At 38.2% G+C, this 17,574-nt stretch overlaps 1 protein-coding gene across 6 annotated transcripts in view; it reads right to left on the bottom strand.

Annotated features, from left to right (window-relative positions):
• The window catches only part of LOC139939373 (uncharacterized), a 179,335-nt gene that overhangs the window by 29,645 nt on the left and 132,116 nt on the right, over positions 1–17,574 (bottom strand). For 5 of the 6 annotated variants that reach the window (XM_071935197.1, XM_071935199.1, XM_071935198.1 and 2 more), the window contains exons 7-8: positions 7,911–8,097; positions 6,631–6,882 (exon numbers count right to left, since the gene is read on the bottom strand). In XM_071935197.1, coding sequence (XP_071791298.1) covers positions 6,631–6,882; positions 7,911–8,097 — 439 coding nt within the window. The remainder of the gene's footprint in view (positions 1–6,630; positions 6,883–7,910; positions 8,098–17,574) is intronic. The other variant, XM_071935201.1, reaches the window with a different exon arrangement.

The raw sequence follows: 17,574 nt of genomic DNA, 5'->3' as shown, positions 1-17,574 counted from the left end.
AAATGCTAGTACTGATAAAGTTCTGTGGCATTAGTTTTTGACAGCATTCTCATGGTGAAAGAAAATTATCTTTTTGGTTACTAATAAGCCTGGTGCTGCTAAACGCTACATTGTTTCATCATCATTGGCATTACGATTTTACAAGTGAAGGGGGAAACTAAAAGTGACCTGTGTGAAGGATTGCCATTGCCTTGACCAACGCGTACAAATGACAACCTAGTTTCATTTAGATGTCACATTTTTCACTACAAACACCTATAGTGTATCAGTTTGGGCAGCCAGGCAATATTAACTTAAGACAGGTGACAACATATTGAAATAACACTAAATGCGTATTCTGCATAAGCATATGTTGACTAATGTGAGAGCACCTCCAACGCTTCCAAAAACTCATCTTCAAGAACACAAGGAAACCTGGCAACCTTGAGGCAATTGCCAACAACAAACTGTGGAAGAAGTGAAAAATATTTAAAAGTTGTCCAGGGTTGCTCCCAATTGTCTCTAGGACTCCCACATTGCTTTTCTCCCATGGTAGATGGATGTACCTGGCTAAGTACAAACGCCCCCTCCTTCCGGAAAGAGTGCTACGCCCCCAACCCACTTTACTTATAAATACTTCACAGGTTAACATTCTTTCCTGACTTTATCACACACAACTAAATAATTTTTAAAATGTGTGCTTGTTTACTGTGTCTTATGGAGACCAAATAAAAGATCTCCATAGGGAAATTCTAAAGACTGGGGTGCTCCACAAGGAAATTTGTGAACAAATTCTAAGGGAAACTGTCAGTGCATGGATAAAGAAAAGAAAAAACAAAATATCCACAATGATGCATTTTGTTAAAAGGCAGTGGACACTATTGGTAATTACTCAAAATAATTATCATCATAAAACCTTTCTTGATTACGAGTAATGGGGAGAGGTTGATAGTATAAAACATTGTGAGAAACAGCTCTCTCTTAAGTGACGCAGATTTCGAGAAAGAAGTAATTTTGTACGGATTTGATTTCGAGACCTCAAGTTTAGAATTTGAGGTCTCAAAATCAAGCATCAGAAAGCACACAACTTCGTGTGACAATGGTGTTTTTTCTTTCATTATTATCTCGCATATGACCGATTGAGCTCAAATTTTCACAGGTTTGTTATTTTATGCATATGTTGAGATACACTAACTGTGAAGACTAGTCTTTGACAATTACCAATAGTGTCCACTGTCTTTAAGTCAGTGTACTTATGGCATTTATTTTTAGTATGTGGGCTGCCTCAACTTGGTGAACTTACGGCTTCCCTTTTTGGAAGCGAAAAAAAATTCTATTCCTCACATGCAGATGCTCAAATTATTAAGTAAGTTGTAGCTAATGTTTGGACACTACCTTTTCATTTTGATTTATCACACAAGAGAGGGCACTATCCTTCACGAAACCACTCTTAAACACAATCTGCCCTATGTGTTGACATGGATGATAGCAACCCTTGGGGGTAAATTGTGACAACTCAAACACAGAAGATCTTGCACCAGGATTTATAGTTGTAGGTAACCTACTTCTATGGTGTAGTCAGTTAATGAGGATGAGTGAGCCAGATTGATTGAAAACTGTTTCCAAAACATCACTGAAATTTCGAAAACTTCTTTGAAGATTTGTTAAGATCCTACATTGTCTCTTTAATTCTATCACTTTATAATTTGGACAGCAACTCTGAACAATTCCAAAATGAGGAATTAAGACAACTTATGAGATTTGTATGAATAGGCTGATGAAGGTGGGGAAATACATACAAATCTTTCACAGAAAAAAATAACCTACATTATTAAATTTTCACCTTCTATTCTAGTGTTGACTGATTTCAAGTCTAAAGCAGAGACCGTGTTTAAAAGTTTGGTCTCATCTGGTCATGAAGTAGTTGGAGAAAAAGAAAAAAAGGGCTGATGTTAAAGACGTCAAAAGTCAGTGATGAAAAGAGCATGATATCGAGTAAGGTACCATTGGCTAATAGTAGCGAGGGGGTGGTTAAGTGTCCTTAATGGGCACCTTTCGAGTAGGCGTACATACAGCAGCCTTCATTAGTCAAGAGTGGGCATGTGAGAAAACTTGGTCTAGCGGGGACCCTCGCTAAATTCCCAGAGAGTGTAAAGAAGCACGATCTCTTGCTGCAGGAGGATTGATTTTTTGTTTTGGAAAAGATAATTTCAGGACATGGCGAAGAACCATGGGCAGATTCCCTTTGGAGAAATGGATTTGACATTTTCAAAATATTTTGCAGCTACGTGTTTGGGGGAGTCGGTGCTGTTTGTTATTTATTTGCTTTTGTCGAGGGGTTGCTGCGGTTTGTTTTGTAGCTTTCCACTGGGATGGATCACATTAAATTACTGCACGTGCTGGATAAGGTGGGATGAATGTCAAATCCTATATTGCGTGCTAGATTTGATACAACTCTTTTACAGATCGATGCTTTCTAAAAACAAGAAAAGTGGAACTACAAGACGTCTGCTCAGCTTCACAACAAGGAGACCAATTCTCATTTAAAGGGTTATTTCATCCCTGGTTTCTGACAACAGATAAAAAAAGCTATCCCATCCTCTTTTATGCGTCATACAATCAACTTCACAGTCAACTTCAATTTCATACAAATTTAGGTGATTCAAAATTGGTAGAAAACATGAAAGCAGCTGTTAATACTTCCCCTTTGGTTTGTGTATTTTCATATTCTTCTGTTGATGCAACAATCACGTATATATATCTCCTAAATGGGCTTTTATAATACACACACATTTTGAAAGTGCCTGGATTCACACACAGAGGCAAAAGGTGTCAAAATACAACAATTTTGCACAGAGAGTTTTTTCTTGAGAGATTTGGTGTTACATTGTATTACAAAAATGAACGCTATTATATTGACACAACTTCCATCTCACAAAAGCATTATACAAATTCAAGCATTGGGGAAATGTGCAATGTTCAGTAAGTTTAAAAAAAGTATGCTTTGAGATAAAAACAAAAAACATTTTTCATCACCAATAACCTTTAATATAAACAGACTTGTCATATTTGAAGCAAAATTTCCAACTATGCTTTCTTTTTTTGGTGTATCTACGGCAAGGCCACAAAGTCCTAATGGATTTGGAGGGGGGGGGTATAAAATAAAAAATATACACAGCAGGCAACACACACCCTCTTCCAGATTTGTTTTCCTGTTCTCAGCAAAAAAAAATCAGTTCTAAAACCATCACAAGTTATTGCCGTTTTAATATCTCTTGAGAGATTTTATCAACCATGTTTATTGGCTCGGAGTGTTATTGTTGAGAAAATCCAGATGGTTCAAACACAAATTGTTGAGACTTTGAAATAGGTCAATTCGCGGACGAGTGTTTGTCACGCTGAGAGAGTTGCTTCAATCAGTTTCTCCTGAAGAAAAAAATCCTTTCGGGCCGTCTGTCTGAGAAGTCTGGATGTTTAGGCGCAAACTACATGGCATGTTCTGATCCAGAAAGCTGTCCTTATATACATCATGTTTTACTCACACAAATTGGGCATATTTCCCTGATCTACTTATTTTTGTAAGATCAGATAGTTCAGGTATTAAAGTGAGAAATTCCCTTCAAGGACACATTCTAAAAAATATGATAATAAAAAGACAGAAATACTCAATAATCCCTACAAAGTCGTTTTAGTGTTTTGTAATATGGCATTGGCACCCATTCTAATTATGTATATTTATTTTGAATTCTAACTTTAACTCAAAGCATATAGCAACTCAAAATCTAGTATGGTTTGCGGTTACACTTTTGAAAGTTCTTTTATGTGAGATGTGACATTCTGAAAAACCAGATAAGTAAACAGTTTAAATTGATCGTAACGTCTGACATCGTCAAACAACAATCTGAACTGTCAGGCCAGGATGCTTTGACTGAAGATAAATGTTTTTAATCAAATGGGCATTTTCATGTTCCCTAGATTAATAAGATCTATATCATATGGAACGTGTACACATCATCATGTTTGTATTTGTGTTTCACGAACCCAAGTTTCAGGAAATGGAGCAATAAGAAAGTTGGACAAGAAGCACACGCTAAATAATCAGTGTCTGCAGAAACTTCCTAAAGTTCAACAATCGGAATTCTAGAGACTTCTTCCAAATAAACTACAAGTTGCCCCTTAGGATACATACACACAGGTACCCCTTTTACCACCGAGTGAAGAGGAGCAGTAAGAGTGTCTTGTTCAAGGATTCATGTTTCATAACCGTGATTCGAACCCGCACCCTGATGACTCAGCCACCAAAACTTGAGTCCAATGCACTGAACCGCTCAACCTAGACACGCCATTGTTTTAATTATGTGAAAAAAGAGCAACCTTAAATTACTTGAGTCGAGTACTTTTTGGAGTCCAGAGTTAGTAAGATTACACTCCGTCCAATCTAAGCATGAATTGCAAATGACTTGGCCCTAGAGCTCAGTCAATCCCTCTAGCAACCAGAGATAAATAATTCAAACCACCACATCATTACAGATGTAAACAACAAAAAACCACATCGCAATAAAGATTGTCCTCCTTATCAGAATCACGAATCCTCCAGAGGCATATAGAATCTTTTACTCCAAATGCATATAACCCCCACCTCCGACGTTACCCTAATCAACAACCCTACCGGGCTTGGTGACACAGAATCTCTGCTCAGCGACTTCAATCAATTCCAAACGAGTCGAGATTCTTGTTAAGAGGACTGATAAAGTGAACTCATCCAAAGACGTGATCTGTACTAAATGATTAAGTACTTGGAATATTGTTACGAATTCTGATCAAACTTGGTAAAAGAGCAATCCCTACATATACCAAGAAACAGTCTTAACTGTTCACAAGGCAAGCTGGAAAACTTAGTGCATTATTATTGCAGGAGAAAAAAAACATTATAAATTTATAATGTTATTTATAATGTTTTTTAAATGTTTTTTATAATGTTTTTTAAATGAGAAATTTCTCAAGTTCAAATGGCGGCCTTCTAGTTCAACATTATCAGTGTCTGAAGTTAATGAAGAGGTTTGAAAGACCAGAGGGTGTTCGTGGATGTTGTTTCAGGGTGATTGTGAGGAATGATAACCCAATTTCATTTCCCAAAGCCCCTTCTAAGAAGTTATTCAAATCTATGGTGAAGCGATAGGATCTAAATATTAAACAGAGACTGGATAACCATAAAGATTAACTCAAGCTATAAAAGTTATAAGTAGCTGAAACAGGGGCCTTATCCCTTCAGAGAGAGGTCCAGACTATTTGGTCTTGAGGGGGGGGGGGGGGGGGGGGAAGTGTATACTATTACTTATCATTTGCACCTCTACCAAATTTGGCCCAGACGCCTTTAAAAACTCTTTAAAAATTACTACATTGAACTACTGTTTTCTTTTAACCAATTTCTCTTTTCCAGGCAACAGGTAGAAGGAGCCTTAATTGAAAAAGAGGGAATACATACTGTTCATTAATCTCTGCCTACGGCATGTCTAGCGATAAGCCACCCACGTCAACCAATAAATTTTCTGTGACATTTATGTCACATACAATGATTTTAGTTCATCGAATGTTTAAAAGTGAACATTGATCACGTCTTGCAGTAAACACCCAAATTATCAACCAGCATGTCCTCTTTTTCCTTGCCAGTGATTGTTAAAAAAATTCCAATTGAAATGTCCTTGTTTCTCCATTCCATTTTTGAGGCGGCAATAAAAAAATCTAACTTGCAATTATATAAAATGGGTCTAGGACAATTCTTTAACAGCATGATAGGTGGGTACTTTACACCCCACCCCCACCACCCCCTCCATGATTCTACCTTTAAGGTCCTCGGCCAATTTTAATTTCTAACAGGTAGAAGAACTGCAGATGGGAACTCAAGCTGCAGCTGGTCCGAGTAGATTGATCGTTAAGTGTGTCCTTCACATGTCCCTTAAAATTGAAGCAACTCGTCCTTTTCTTAAACTCTTACACCTTCTGACATTTGATTATTAACCCTCCTCACCCCCACATGAGTCTAAATCCGACTGGGGTTTCAATGTAGGCTTGCAGAGCCTATCCATGAGTTAAGGCTTGTACAATTTCATGGGCGTCCATTTGATAAAGAAGCTGGTATTCTTTTTAATAATGTTGCAATTTGACAGATTCTAGCTAAACCTTAAGACTGCATTTTACCTGCTGTCTTGTCTCTATGATCTTCCCGTCCAGGGAACTATAAGCAAACTTCCACTAAGGGATATAAACACCAAGCTGACAACAGCCAATCTCTCTCATACAAACATTGCTTTAACGTCTATGATTATGAGTTGGACAAATCAATAAATTGATTCAGTGAAGACAATACTTATTCTAGTCATTGTAAAATCAGAGGTTCATTTGGTAGGATTCAAACCCAAAACCTTGTGATTGCAAGTCATGCACCTAGGATTTGTGCACTATAAGAACCTAATTATTACTATTATTATTTTTATTATTAAAGGTAGGAAGGGTGCAGAAGTGGAATCTCATATTTGAGAGGGCAAGGCCATTTTCATTTTGCACCAAAGGACACCAAGGCCTAGAGCAGGGGCGTCAGGGGCCATGGCCTCCGTGCAATTCCAAACCTGAGGGTGTTAACAAACCACCTACCTGTATTTTGAGCTTAGCAATCTCAGCCTCTGCCACAGCATTCTTATACTGAGCCTCTTTCAGTTTAATCCTCATATCAATAACGGCTTGATCCGGAGCTAAATCCGACGAGGGTGAAGTTGGCTTGCTGTTTGAATCACTGCTCATACTCTCATCCAGGTCAAAGGTATCCACGACCAATTGGCTGTCCTCATCACCATCAGACGATTCACCAGGGAGACCCAGCTCGATATCGTCTTCTTGGGGGGAGAGCTACCATGGGGAAAGAAGGCCAGGTGGGGGGCAAAAATGATTAATTAATACAAGTGTTTATCTATTAATTTTAATTAAAGTTAATGAGAGTTGACAATCCAGCTGATCCTTTGGGGCCCTCTTTTCGTCAAACTACACCATACAATTAAAAGGAAAGCAAGACACTTTAAACCGACTTGATTTCACACAAAAAACTACCAACATGGGCTAGTAGCTCATTTGGTGGAGTGCTGGCACGTTAAACAGGAAGTTGTTGGTTCAAATTCCGCTCTAGTCAATGTTCAACCCCGGAATTGAAACATTTGTTTGTTGGTACAAGTTCTTTTCTATTGAGACTAGTGCCATGCTTTCAAGGATGTATGACCCCCCCCCCCCCCCCCAATGGTCCCTGACACTACACAGAATTAAACAAGCTATTAACCATCCATGTAATTGGCTTACATACACATGCACAACATCATCTTTTTAAATCTATGGCTCTTAGGTTCCATCATTGACTTTGGGTCTTCCGCATCAAGCTCCCTCCGATCAACCAACTACCACCAAACAATGTGTACTCTTGGCAAACCAACTCAGGAACATAGAAATATATCAAAACCAAGGTAACATTGGGTCATTTAAAGGACTCATTTCTTTAAGACACCTTGTTTTGAGATTGGTAATATTGTCTACTAAAAGAAGGAATAACTGACAAGCAATGTCATTCACTTTACAATGCATTTTTTTTTTTTCAGATTCAAATTGTTTTCTTGCTAACAGTTACAAGAGTTTGGTTGATACTAAATTTTAATATCAATAGCTGTCTAAGTTTCCATACAACTTTGCTCCGATAGAGTTACAAGATATCATGCACAACCAAAAGACATTCATAAAACCACGACATCAAAGCATGCCTACAAAATAATACAAAAACCATCACATTTAAGAACTTAATCCATTAAGACAAGGTCCATAATACATCACCAGCATGTCACCACGGTTACCATCCACAGGCCAGTCAATCATGCCACATGTGACAGTATACTCACAAAGCCATTGGCTCGTCTGAAAAGAGAGGAGGGGCTATAGCTGTTGTAGTTATAAGGCCATACCATTGACTCGGAGGGGCTTTGTACTGGAGTAGTCTCCCTCATTGCTTTGTCGTGCTGAAGCGACTGGGAAATCAGCTGGGCTACCTCACTGTTCTCACTGTCTTTCTCCCGGCCAATCATGAATCTGTAAAAATCAAAAAGCAAAAACACAAAATCAACAAGGCAATTTATTTCTAATAATGTATACTCATAAGGCATGAAGCATATTGGGTAGAAGCAGACAATGTGATGAACTTGAAGGTGGAGTTTGTTTTGGTCAATTAGCACTCACGGCCACAAAGAGAAGAATCCCTTATTCATTTGCAAGGATGCTTTAATCTAAAGATGATTAACTCTAAATATGAAGCAAGTATTCTCCGTTGCTCATGACGTATCTACTCTGTCCTTGCCAATGGCACTTCCTGTTTCATTATTCAGTTTTAAATCAAAAACATTAGAACACACAAATTAACTGCAGATGTATTCCGATCACAGGCGGAAATACTCTTAAAATTTGTATATAAACAAAACAATTTACAAAACTTGATTTCAAACCAGAAACTTGATTTCCTCTGGCTTTTCTTTTAAAACAACAATCTGGTTTCCGTTTTAAAAGCTTCTCATTTGATGCTCAGACATTTTCTGAAACAAGATCTTTCTAGGTTAGGGCTCTTTCTTCTCCCATAAATGCAAGTCTTGTTATTTAATATCTGTATATTTGAGTTATATATTTTTATGTTACTAACACAAATGAAAGCTGTAAGCAATGATCTTATTTTGAATTAAAATGAAATGTTGAAATCATATGTTTCAAATTATTAACGGTCAAACATATTTACAGCATTCTACATCTCCCTTAAAAAAACCTCTGCCATTAAATATCCATCAAGGATGCTCCAACCATTCGTCTTGATTAATTATACAGCAATCACTTTAAACAGCATTAAACCAAGTCAGTCAATAATTGAATCATACAAGTTACTTATGAAAGCTAAGCCCATCAATCATAACACAATCCTTCTTCAATGTCACTGCACTATTCCCAACTACTTTTTTTTCTACATTAAGAATTATCACCACGCACTTGGTGCAAACGCAATTTCCCAGCCTACCACACGCTTAATAACAATTATTTCCTGGTCTTTCCATTAAGTCTTTGATCCTAGTAAATGACCCTATTAAATTCCTTTCATGAGACACGAAACCGTAGCTTGTAAAACTCAACAAATAGAAACCTCTGTGTTAGTATTAGAATGCGGAGAAAAGGGTACACGTACTTTTATCTAATCTTAATTTGTTCATCATTGAATCTTTCCGCATGTGATATTGAACTTGATGGTTAATGGGCGTGTTTAGAGTAATTTATCCTAGGTGGGAACCCAGCATAGGGTGTGGGGAAGGGGGGGGGAGACCATCAGCAGCTTTAGGAAACTCTCGGGGAGATTAAAGGGGGTCTCAAGTGTGTACTTAACTTACTTATTTAAGTGACTAACCAAGACATGACACTGAGGAATTATTGCCTAAAAGGTCACCTGGATGATACTGACTGTGGACTTATTCAGTCTCTGTGGGGATTTTTGAAGAGAGAATGGGTGAATCTGGGGCAGGGGAGTTGGTGTGGGCATGTTCTTTTTATAGGGGGTAGGGGTATGGGATCCAACTGGCAGACATACATTTTTGTTCTGGGAGTAAAAAACGCTTTTGTTCAAGTTAGGAATCGTCTAGAATTGAAAGGTCAGTGCACACCGTGGGATCTCAGTAAAACAAAAGCAGTGTAAAACCACCAAGCTTATAAAGAATTTTTCGTAAACTAGATTTTAGTAACCAAAGGATTCTGCAAAGAGTTCCAGGTTCATGGACTAGATGATAACTTATTCCTGATGTGGTGCTATGTTTGCCGACAAAGGGTCCAAATTCCCACTGAGAAGAAGTATTAAGCAGTCGCTGCAACCCTTTATCTCTTATAAAAATGTTCATCACTCAAACTTTGACAACTTCAACACTTTTTTCGATATTTTTTTAATAAAGGCAAAATGAAATGAGCTGCTACTCCACAGATCATTGAGTATTTTCATTCACCGAAGTTGAACCAAAATGTATTTATTTGATTCTAACCCTGTGATCTCAGAAAGGATAAAGAAAGATGGTTTTGATTGAAATGATTACTGCATTGGAAGGAATGTAATAGTGTTAACAGAGAACATAATAACATGTCATGCACGTTGGTTTTTAATAAAAAATAGAAAGACAAACTGTTGGTAGCAACTGTGTGTCAAAAAGTATGATTAAGTGACTAGTGTCCATGACTGGTGTCCTTGTCAATTTTGTCAAGCAGATAATTGTAGAGCGACGTTTCTACTAAGACTCTTTAAAGTTTTGCCTCAGATACAACTGATTTCACAGTCTTTATATTGGGACCCAGAAACAAAGATTTGATCAAGGAAACCGTACTAGTGTAACTGTAGCAACTTTATTTTATTTTTTTATCTAAAAATGATCTTGTCTTTTTTTCGCTGTTCGGAAACAAGACTACTGTTTCCTGATCTTGTGCGCTTTTCCTCATCTTTCACATCTGTAATAGGTCTTGGCTAATGTTGCATTGTCAGACAACCTATCGCTTCAGAGAATGTCAAGTGATCTTCGCTAACTAGAACAACGTTTTCTCAAAGTGATCTTGTCTCAAGTAGTAACTGGTTTATTTAGCCGACCTGCTTCTATTTGCATCTTTATTAAAGGCAGTGGACACTATTGGTAATTACTCAAAATACTTATTAGCATAGAACCTTAATTTGTAACTAGTAGTAGGGAGAGGTTGATAATATAAAACCTTGTGAGAAACGGCTCCTTCTGAAGTGGTGTAGTTTTCGAGAAAGAAGTAATTTTCCACAAATTTGATTTCGAGACCTCAAGTTTAGAACTTGAGGTCTCGAAATCACAAGGGTGTTTTTTCCTTTCATAGCTATCTCGCAACTCCGACGACCAATCAAGCTCAAATTTTCACAGGTTTGTTATTTCATGTACAAGTTGAGATACACAAAGTGAGAAGACTGGATTTTGACATTTACCATTAGTGTCCACTGCCTTTAAGGTTCTTGCAATGCTTTGAAATAAAGTCCCAGGCAATTGTTTTTCGGTGATTCCTTTTTGTTGTATATGTTCTGATGATAAATCTGGAGATTCACGCAATATACAGAGTCTTCTAATTTGGTTATTTATTATTTGGAACGATACAAAATTGTTAAATGTTGCCCAAGTCATGTCAATGTTCAATGTACGTCTTTCACAGCTAGTTCACATCCGAAAAAACATTTCAGCCTTCTTTCCTGTTAATGCAGTATTTTGCATCAGCACCCCCCCCCCCCCCCTACAGATGCTCGAGAACTATCTCCTCTGACCAGCACAAATAATTCAAACCCCTCGTCGGCACGTTCCTCCGGCCTTGGTCTTTCCGCTGCCACCTCTATCAACGACCAGCGTGACAAATGCACAACAACACTAGCGAGAACACATGTTGGAATCTCCATCAGAAAAAACTAAGAACAAAATCTCGAGCTGGAGAAAGACTGAGAGGAAATCTTGATGCGTGGACATTCCTCGGATTCTAAAGATGGTTAACTTTAGTGGAGAGCATGACTAAGATCAAGCCCCGTCTAACAAGAGAAGGTGATAGGTTCAATTCAAAGGTCAATGAATAAAAGGTTGCATCCCAATCAAACTGGTGATAAAGACCTCAGAATTGACCTCTTCAAGATGGTTCTGATTGTGAAATTTCTCTGACGACATCAAATCTAAGTATTATTAGAAATCAATAAAATAAGTCATTAATCGTCTTGTTAACTAGCTTGCTCCATGATTTAGTGCAGTGTCAGACATCACTAGCAAGTTGAACAGTTTGGTCATAATCGACTTTGATGGCCAGATGTCCAATTTTATATAACAAGGTTTTTTAACTTTGTTTTTGAAGGTCAAGATAGCCCCCCTACCTGAATTGAAGGGCAAGGTTATACTATTACATTCCACAGGCGTGAAAGTTGAAGAACTTTGAGGAGAGGATTTGTTCTCTTTCTTGGACTTTTTAGGACCATGGTTCGAATCCCACATTCTTGTTTTTCAGTCCCTATCCACTATCCACGATTACTTTTAAATGTAAGACGAGAAGGGTTTGATTAAAAATGCAGTACGTAATACAGATGTATAAATGATTTTCATCATTTGATTGCCTGATCCAGTTAACCTTGGCATATGGAGATTGCATAGCTTCTATTCTTATTGAATGTTTAGACCAAGCTAGATCCGTCATCACATTGATCTCTCACAGCGCTGATCCCTCAGCTTGGCCAGGAAGTCACGGCTCAGAGAGACCGTAAGAATGCCTGAGATGTCTGACAATCCTCTCTAAGATCACGTTTCTCAGAGATTCAACAACAGGGTCTTTAGATTCTTTCTATTTTGTGCTTGACTTTTGCTCTTCGCTGACAGTCTTTTTCTGCTTCTTCTCTTTTTATAGCTTGGGTTGACATTGAATTCAATTTTGGTCGGCAATTGATCACATTAGATGAGAAATGATCTGCAAGGTTACATTGTTTTTGGATGTTGCAAGCTGAAAATAAATTTTACTTCAATGGTTCATGGCTAGAAATAAAATTGATTTGTTGGCTGAAAAAAACTAATTTTATTTTTATTTTATTTCATTTATTTTGGTTGTGATGCTAACTTAATCACTGTGCTAACCAAGAACCCAATGGAGAGAAGACAAGGAAAGAAGTTTAGAGTTTTAGATGTAAGAGGAAACCGCCAATCAGGTTTTCACTCTTTGCTTACTATATACCTAAATTTAATTTTTTAGAAAAGAAGACTAAAAATATTAGTGCGCTTTTTGACGGTAAGCCAACAAATCAAATTTATTTTAGAAGTTGACTATTACAAGAGAGCAATGCTCTTTCTTGACACTGCCTCTTCAAGAAAGGAAAGATAAGATTGATGAATGAGGTTTGCTGGAGCATAAAATGAGAAAGAGAGACAGACGATGGTAGGTTACAACAAGTCATCAATCTGTCTTTTTCATTAACCAGTTTCACTGAGGTATGGCGTTCGAATGACCTTTAAATTCTGAGATGATTTCAAAAACTTCAGGTTTGACGGTTTCTGTGTCCGGTCCCTGTGATGTGGCTTTATGGAGATGGTAAAAACACAACAGAGACTTGATTTGTATCCTTGATGTGGCAATACAATCTGTTGAGATTAATCTTAGACTATTGTAATCCTAATATTATTAAACATTAAAAAAAACCTGAATGATTGCTTACACGTTTGCAATCATTTATCACATGTTTCAACCTTCAAGTAACAAACCACATGTCTCCAACTTCACATATGTCCGTATTTCCAATTGCTTCCTCATGAGTGGGGATGAACCAATAGTAATCTCAACTTTCTTATGAAGATTAAATCCAGAGAAACATTGAATCCCATCACTCCATAACTTACAAAGCAAAGCTTAGAGGAATGAAGTCAAGCCACCATCATCATCATCATTGGTTCTCTACATGAGTTTGTGATTAATGTAAGACTTCTCAATACTGCTTCATCCTCGTCATGATCTTCACATATCTGTATCTCTGAAACCCTTGCGTCTCTGAAACACTTCTTCCTCTCACCATCTTCCTTCAATTACACCCTTCTGTAAACAGTTGCCTCACAATATGTCCAATTCACTTCTCTCTATGTTCAACAACTTTCAACCAATCAGAGCAGTGACTGCTCTACAAATAGCCCAACATGTCGCACACTCTTCAGTGTCCTAATAATGACTAGAGCAGCTAGTCCAAATGTTGAGACCATTTAATAACTCACTCCACAGTAATGAGTAACATGTACAAATGGTACTTTGGCTGGTAACCTTATTCTGGTAAGCATATTTCTGTGCCTCATGGATAGTTGTGCTTAATCAGCTTAATGCAATTGGGCTCTGATAATGATGAAAATTGTGTGAATCGACAAAGATGGGTCTCTATCCAATCACGCCAGGGGTGAGAGCCTGTCAGTTAGGGTTGATGAAGAGGGGATGATGTTCAACACACTCAAGATCCATTGTTGACTTAACAGATGTACCATCATGTATACAATTAATTCAATTACAGCCCAGATGTCTAGTTACTGATGAGAGCCTACAAATGATGGGAAGAGCAAACCTGATCGAGACCCCACATCGCTAGGGACACGCACCCTCATGGAGAGACGCCCTGCCTGTCATTCCATGCATTCTGTGAGGCGTTTTTATTGTCGACGGGGCAGCGTATTAATCAACCGCAGTGCAAGAAGTTACAAGGCTCATTGGGTTTCTCGTAACAGTGTTGGCTCATAGCGTGAGATAAACCCCTGTCGTGATATATATGAAGGCATGCAAGTAATTAATTTATTAACATTTTTCTTTTCAAAACGGGGAGGGGGAGTGGGAGACAATTATTTACAAATGCTTTTAAAAAGTTCTTACTGTTTGTTCACCTGCAGGGTAGCAGACCAAGAATGAGAAAAAATCAGGAAAAATTCTGAAAAATCCCAAACCTGGTTATATTAATGTAACAGAACACAGAAAATGCATCCTATAATTTTAACCTGACATTAATGCAATAGTCATTATCACACTTATTTTCTGCAGCCAGGTGTACAGCACGTTCTGGACATGTGTGAAATATTTTACATATCACAGTTGAGTAGCACCTGTTACATTTATGGTGTGTAATATACACAAGAGTACTCAATGAATAGGGGTGGCCTCTATTGAAGTGTCTCATTACATTGTGATCTCATATCTTTCCTGTCAATATCTCAAGCACAGCCAGGGGTATCTTAATAAAACATGAGCCGATACACACTGTTCACAACAATCAATACATGAACATTTATCAATATGTGGCTTGTCATAGCCGAGTAGTCTAGTTCACTGTACTCCAGCTATGTTGTTGTCAGCAGCAGAGTGTGGGTTCGATTCCAGGTCATGGCACTTGTGCCCTTGAGCAAGGCATTTAACCATGGAGCAAGAAATAGACTCCATGGTTTTACCATCCAGGCCCCTAAAGTTGATGATACCCATGCCTACATCCTAATGGACTGTGAAGAAGGGTAGCCCTGTTTAACCCCTGGAGTAAGTAGCAATGTGCCCTGGTGGCAGTTGATTTTAGGTCGATAGCCCAAATCAGTTGTGTAGCCCTCACCACCATGCCCTCACTTTGAAGTGACAGGTTCAAATCCCTCTCCAGACAATTTCTCAATTTCCCCAAATCAGTATCTTTCTGATTAAACTCTTCTTGTATGAGACCAATAAAAGTTTTGTACGAACTAGGAACCTTGGGTTCACATTCACCTGTCAAGAAAAGAAAACCTTGCGATTCATCAGGGCCGTACATTCAAATATTGGCCCTATATGAACCCAGTGCATTCAAATTGACACTTCAAAGTGATCACATTAAACATCCAACTTGGCAATGGAGGCAAATTGTAGTCTTTATCTTGAGGGATTTGCGCTAAATCATTACAGGAAGTGGACTCAAGTCAATCTGTATAAAGGTACTCTCAACTGGCAGGATTGAAAAGTTTCCCCATGAAATATTGGCAGTCTTTCGTCTGGACACTGCCGCGCCTGCTCTAATTGATTACCTATTAACCATCTGACAGGATTGCGACACGAAGATGTATGTTTGCTGGTTTAATACACAAACAAGTTGGGCTTGAATTATTGACAATTTTCTATGTCTAATGTAAAGTTCATTTACGGCGAGTACACAAGAATTAAGTGCAATAGCGCTGACTAAACAGAGGTACATGTATGTGAAGTTCAACAGTAGGCCACTAGGCACTAGGTTTGACTTTGAGTGTTGTTCTTAAAACACCAATATAACGCAATATATTTATTAGGTGACAGATAGCAAAGAACAGTTTGAACAATGTGTATGTCACAAATGGATTGGCATCTGTAACAAACGAGGGCGCTTCTTGATTACGTCACATGAGGAGCTCAATTTCAAAATACAAAGCTACACATAAAAAAACATTCACAACTTTGGCAATATGTGTGCAGATTAAATGATGGTGATACCAAATACGTTTCATATTCTGAGAGTTAGAAACCTTTTTTGTTTACCTTTTACTCAAGGTATAAATATCTAAACCCATAGTCCCATGGGTGCACACTATGCTGCATTCAAATAGTGCATTTTTAAACACTTAAATTGTGGCTTATTGTGTTGCTAAATAAGCACATCGGCGTATATGGGTAAAAACCAAAAATTAATATTAAGTACAAAGTTGACACAAAATTTACATTTTAATTTTAAAATAAGTTAGATAGAGAAAATCTGTTTTGACCAACTTGTAACAAAACAAGTGAAATGTCACTGTTTGCATATTTAGTGAGAAAACAAAACACAATGTGATTTGTTTTGCTCTTAAAATAGACAAACAAAGGTAGTTTTGAATCCTATTTCCTGAGTGAGTAATAATCTCTCCAAATACATACAATAGTAGATAATAGCATCTTTAAGACACGCTTCAAGAAAAGCTTTCACTGAATCAAGTAAAATTATTGATTGAAAAACACTGAAAGTTTTGCAAGTTGGCAGTCAGAAGTACAGAAGTAATTGGTCCCATTCTAGAAGTCAACTTACCTCACCAAGAAAGTCTAGTCCCCTATATCCATAAGGCAGATAACACACACTGAAAACCCATTATGCCTTGCATCTTCAACATGTCTTTTAAGAAATAGAGGGGAGAAATAAAAAAAAGGCACGAATCCAGCAGGAGTTCAAACTCTTCCTACCTCATTGGACGGGTCAAGACAGATGGCGTACTCATCTTAGGGTTAATTGATACCATCTAAGAAGCTAGCTGACACTCTCAGGGTCACTCAACCAATGATGATGGCAGAGGAAACAACATCTCAAAGAGGAAAGTCTGAGGAAGGGGGATGAGCATAAACAGACCAGAGATAATGCTAAGGATGAGCTCCTCACTACCAACGCTGGTGGATGGCCACGGATGGCTGGTGTATGGATCCTCCAAATATGGGCTGCCTGCATGTCTCGCATAGTTCTTGTTAGGGTTGGAGAGTTGGGTTCTGAGACGGAAGGGGGGGGGGGGCTGGGTTAGACACCATCTTCACAATCTTATGAGGATCACTGACTGTACAGACAGACGTTCATATTTGTCAGTCAGGGTGACGATGAGTGATGACCCTTGATATCAGCGAAGTGAATAAACAAACTCTGACATGAATTAGCTACAACCATGGGCTTGTGTTTGATGAGTCAGAGCTAGTTAGGTTTTCTCACCAATGATGGTCACAGGGTGGAGGTATTGTACAATGGAAGGTTTATTGTGTCTTCAAGCTTCAGTGCAGTCCAGCTTAATGGACCCTTCCCATGAAATATGCTAATTACATTCACGCATGCTTACAGACCCTGTTGGTTGGCAAACGCCATAGAGTTGTGCACTAAGCAGACGCGCAATCGCGTCTGCGTCACGCACCCATTAGCCGTGTACAAAACAACGCGATGTTCCCTTAGTGCGCACGTGCTATGTGCAATTTCATGGGAAGGGTCTATTGCAACTATCTTTTAAAACACAC

Source organism: Asterias amurensis, chromosome 7, assembly GCF_032118995.1.
Source record: "Asterias amurensis chromosome 7, ASM3211899v1".
Classification (NCBI taxonomy): Eukaryota; Metazoa; Echinodermata; class Asteroidea; order Forcipulatida; family Asteriidae; genus Asterias; species Asterias amurensis.
The sequence above is the reverse complement of the archived record's forward strand: the minus strand, read 5'-3'. Positions and strand labels throughout refer to the sequence as shown.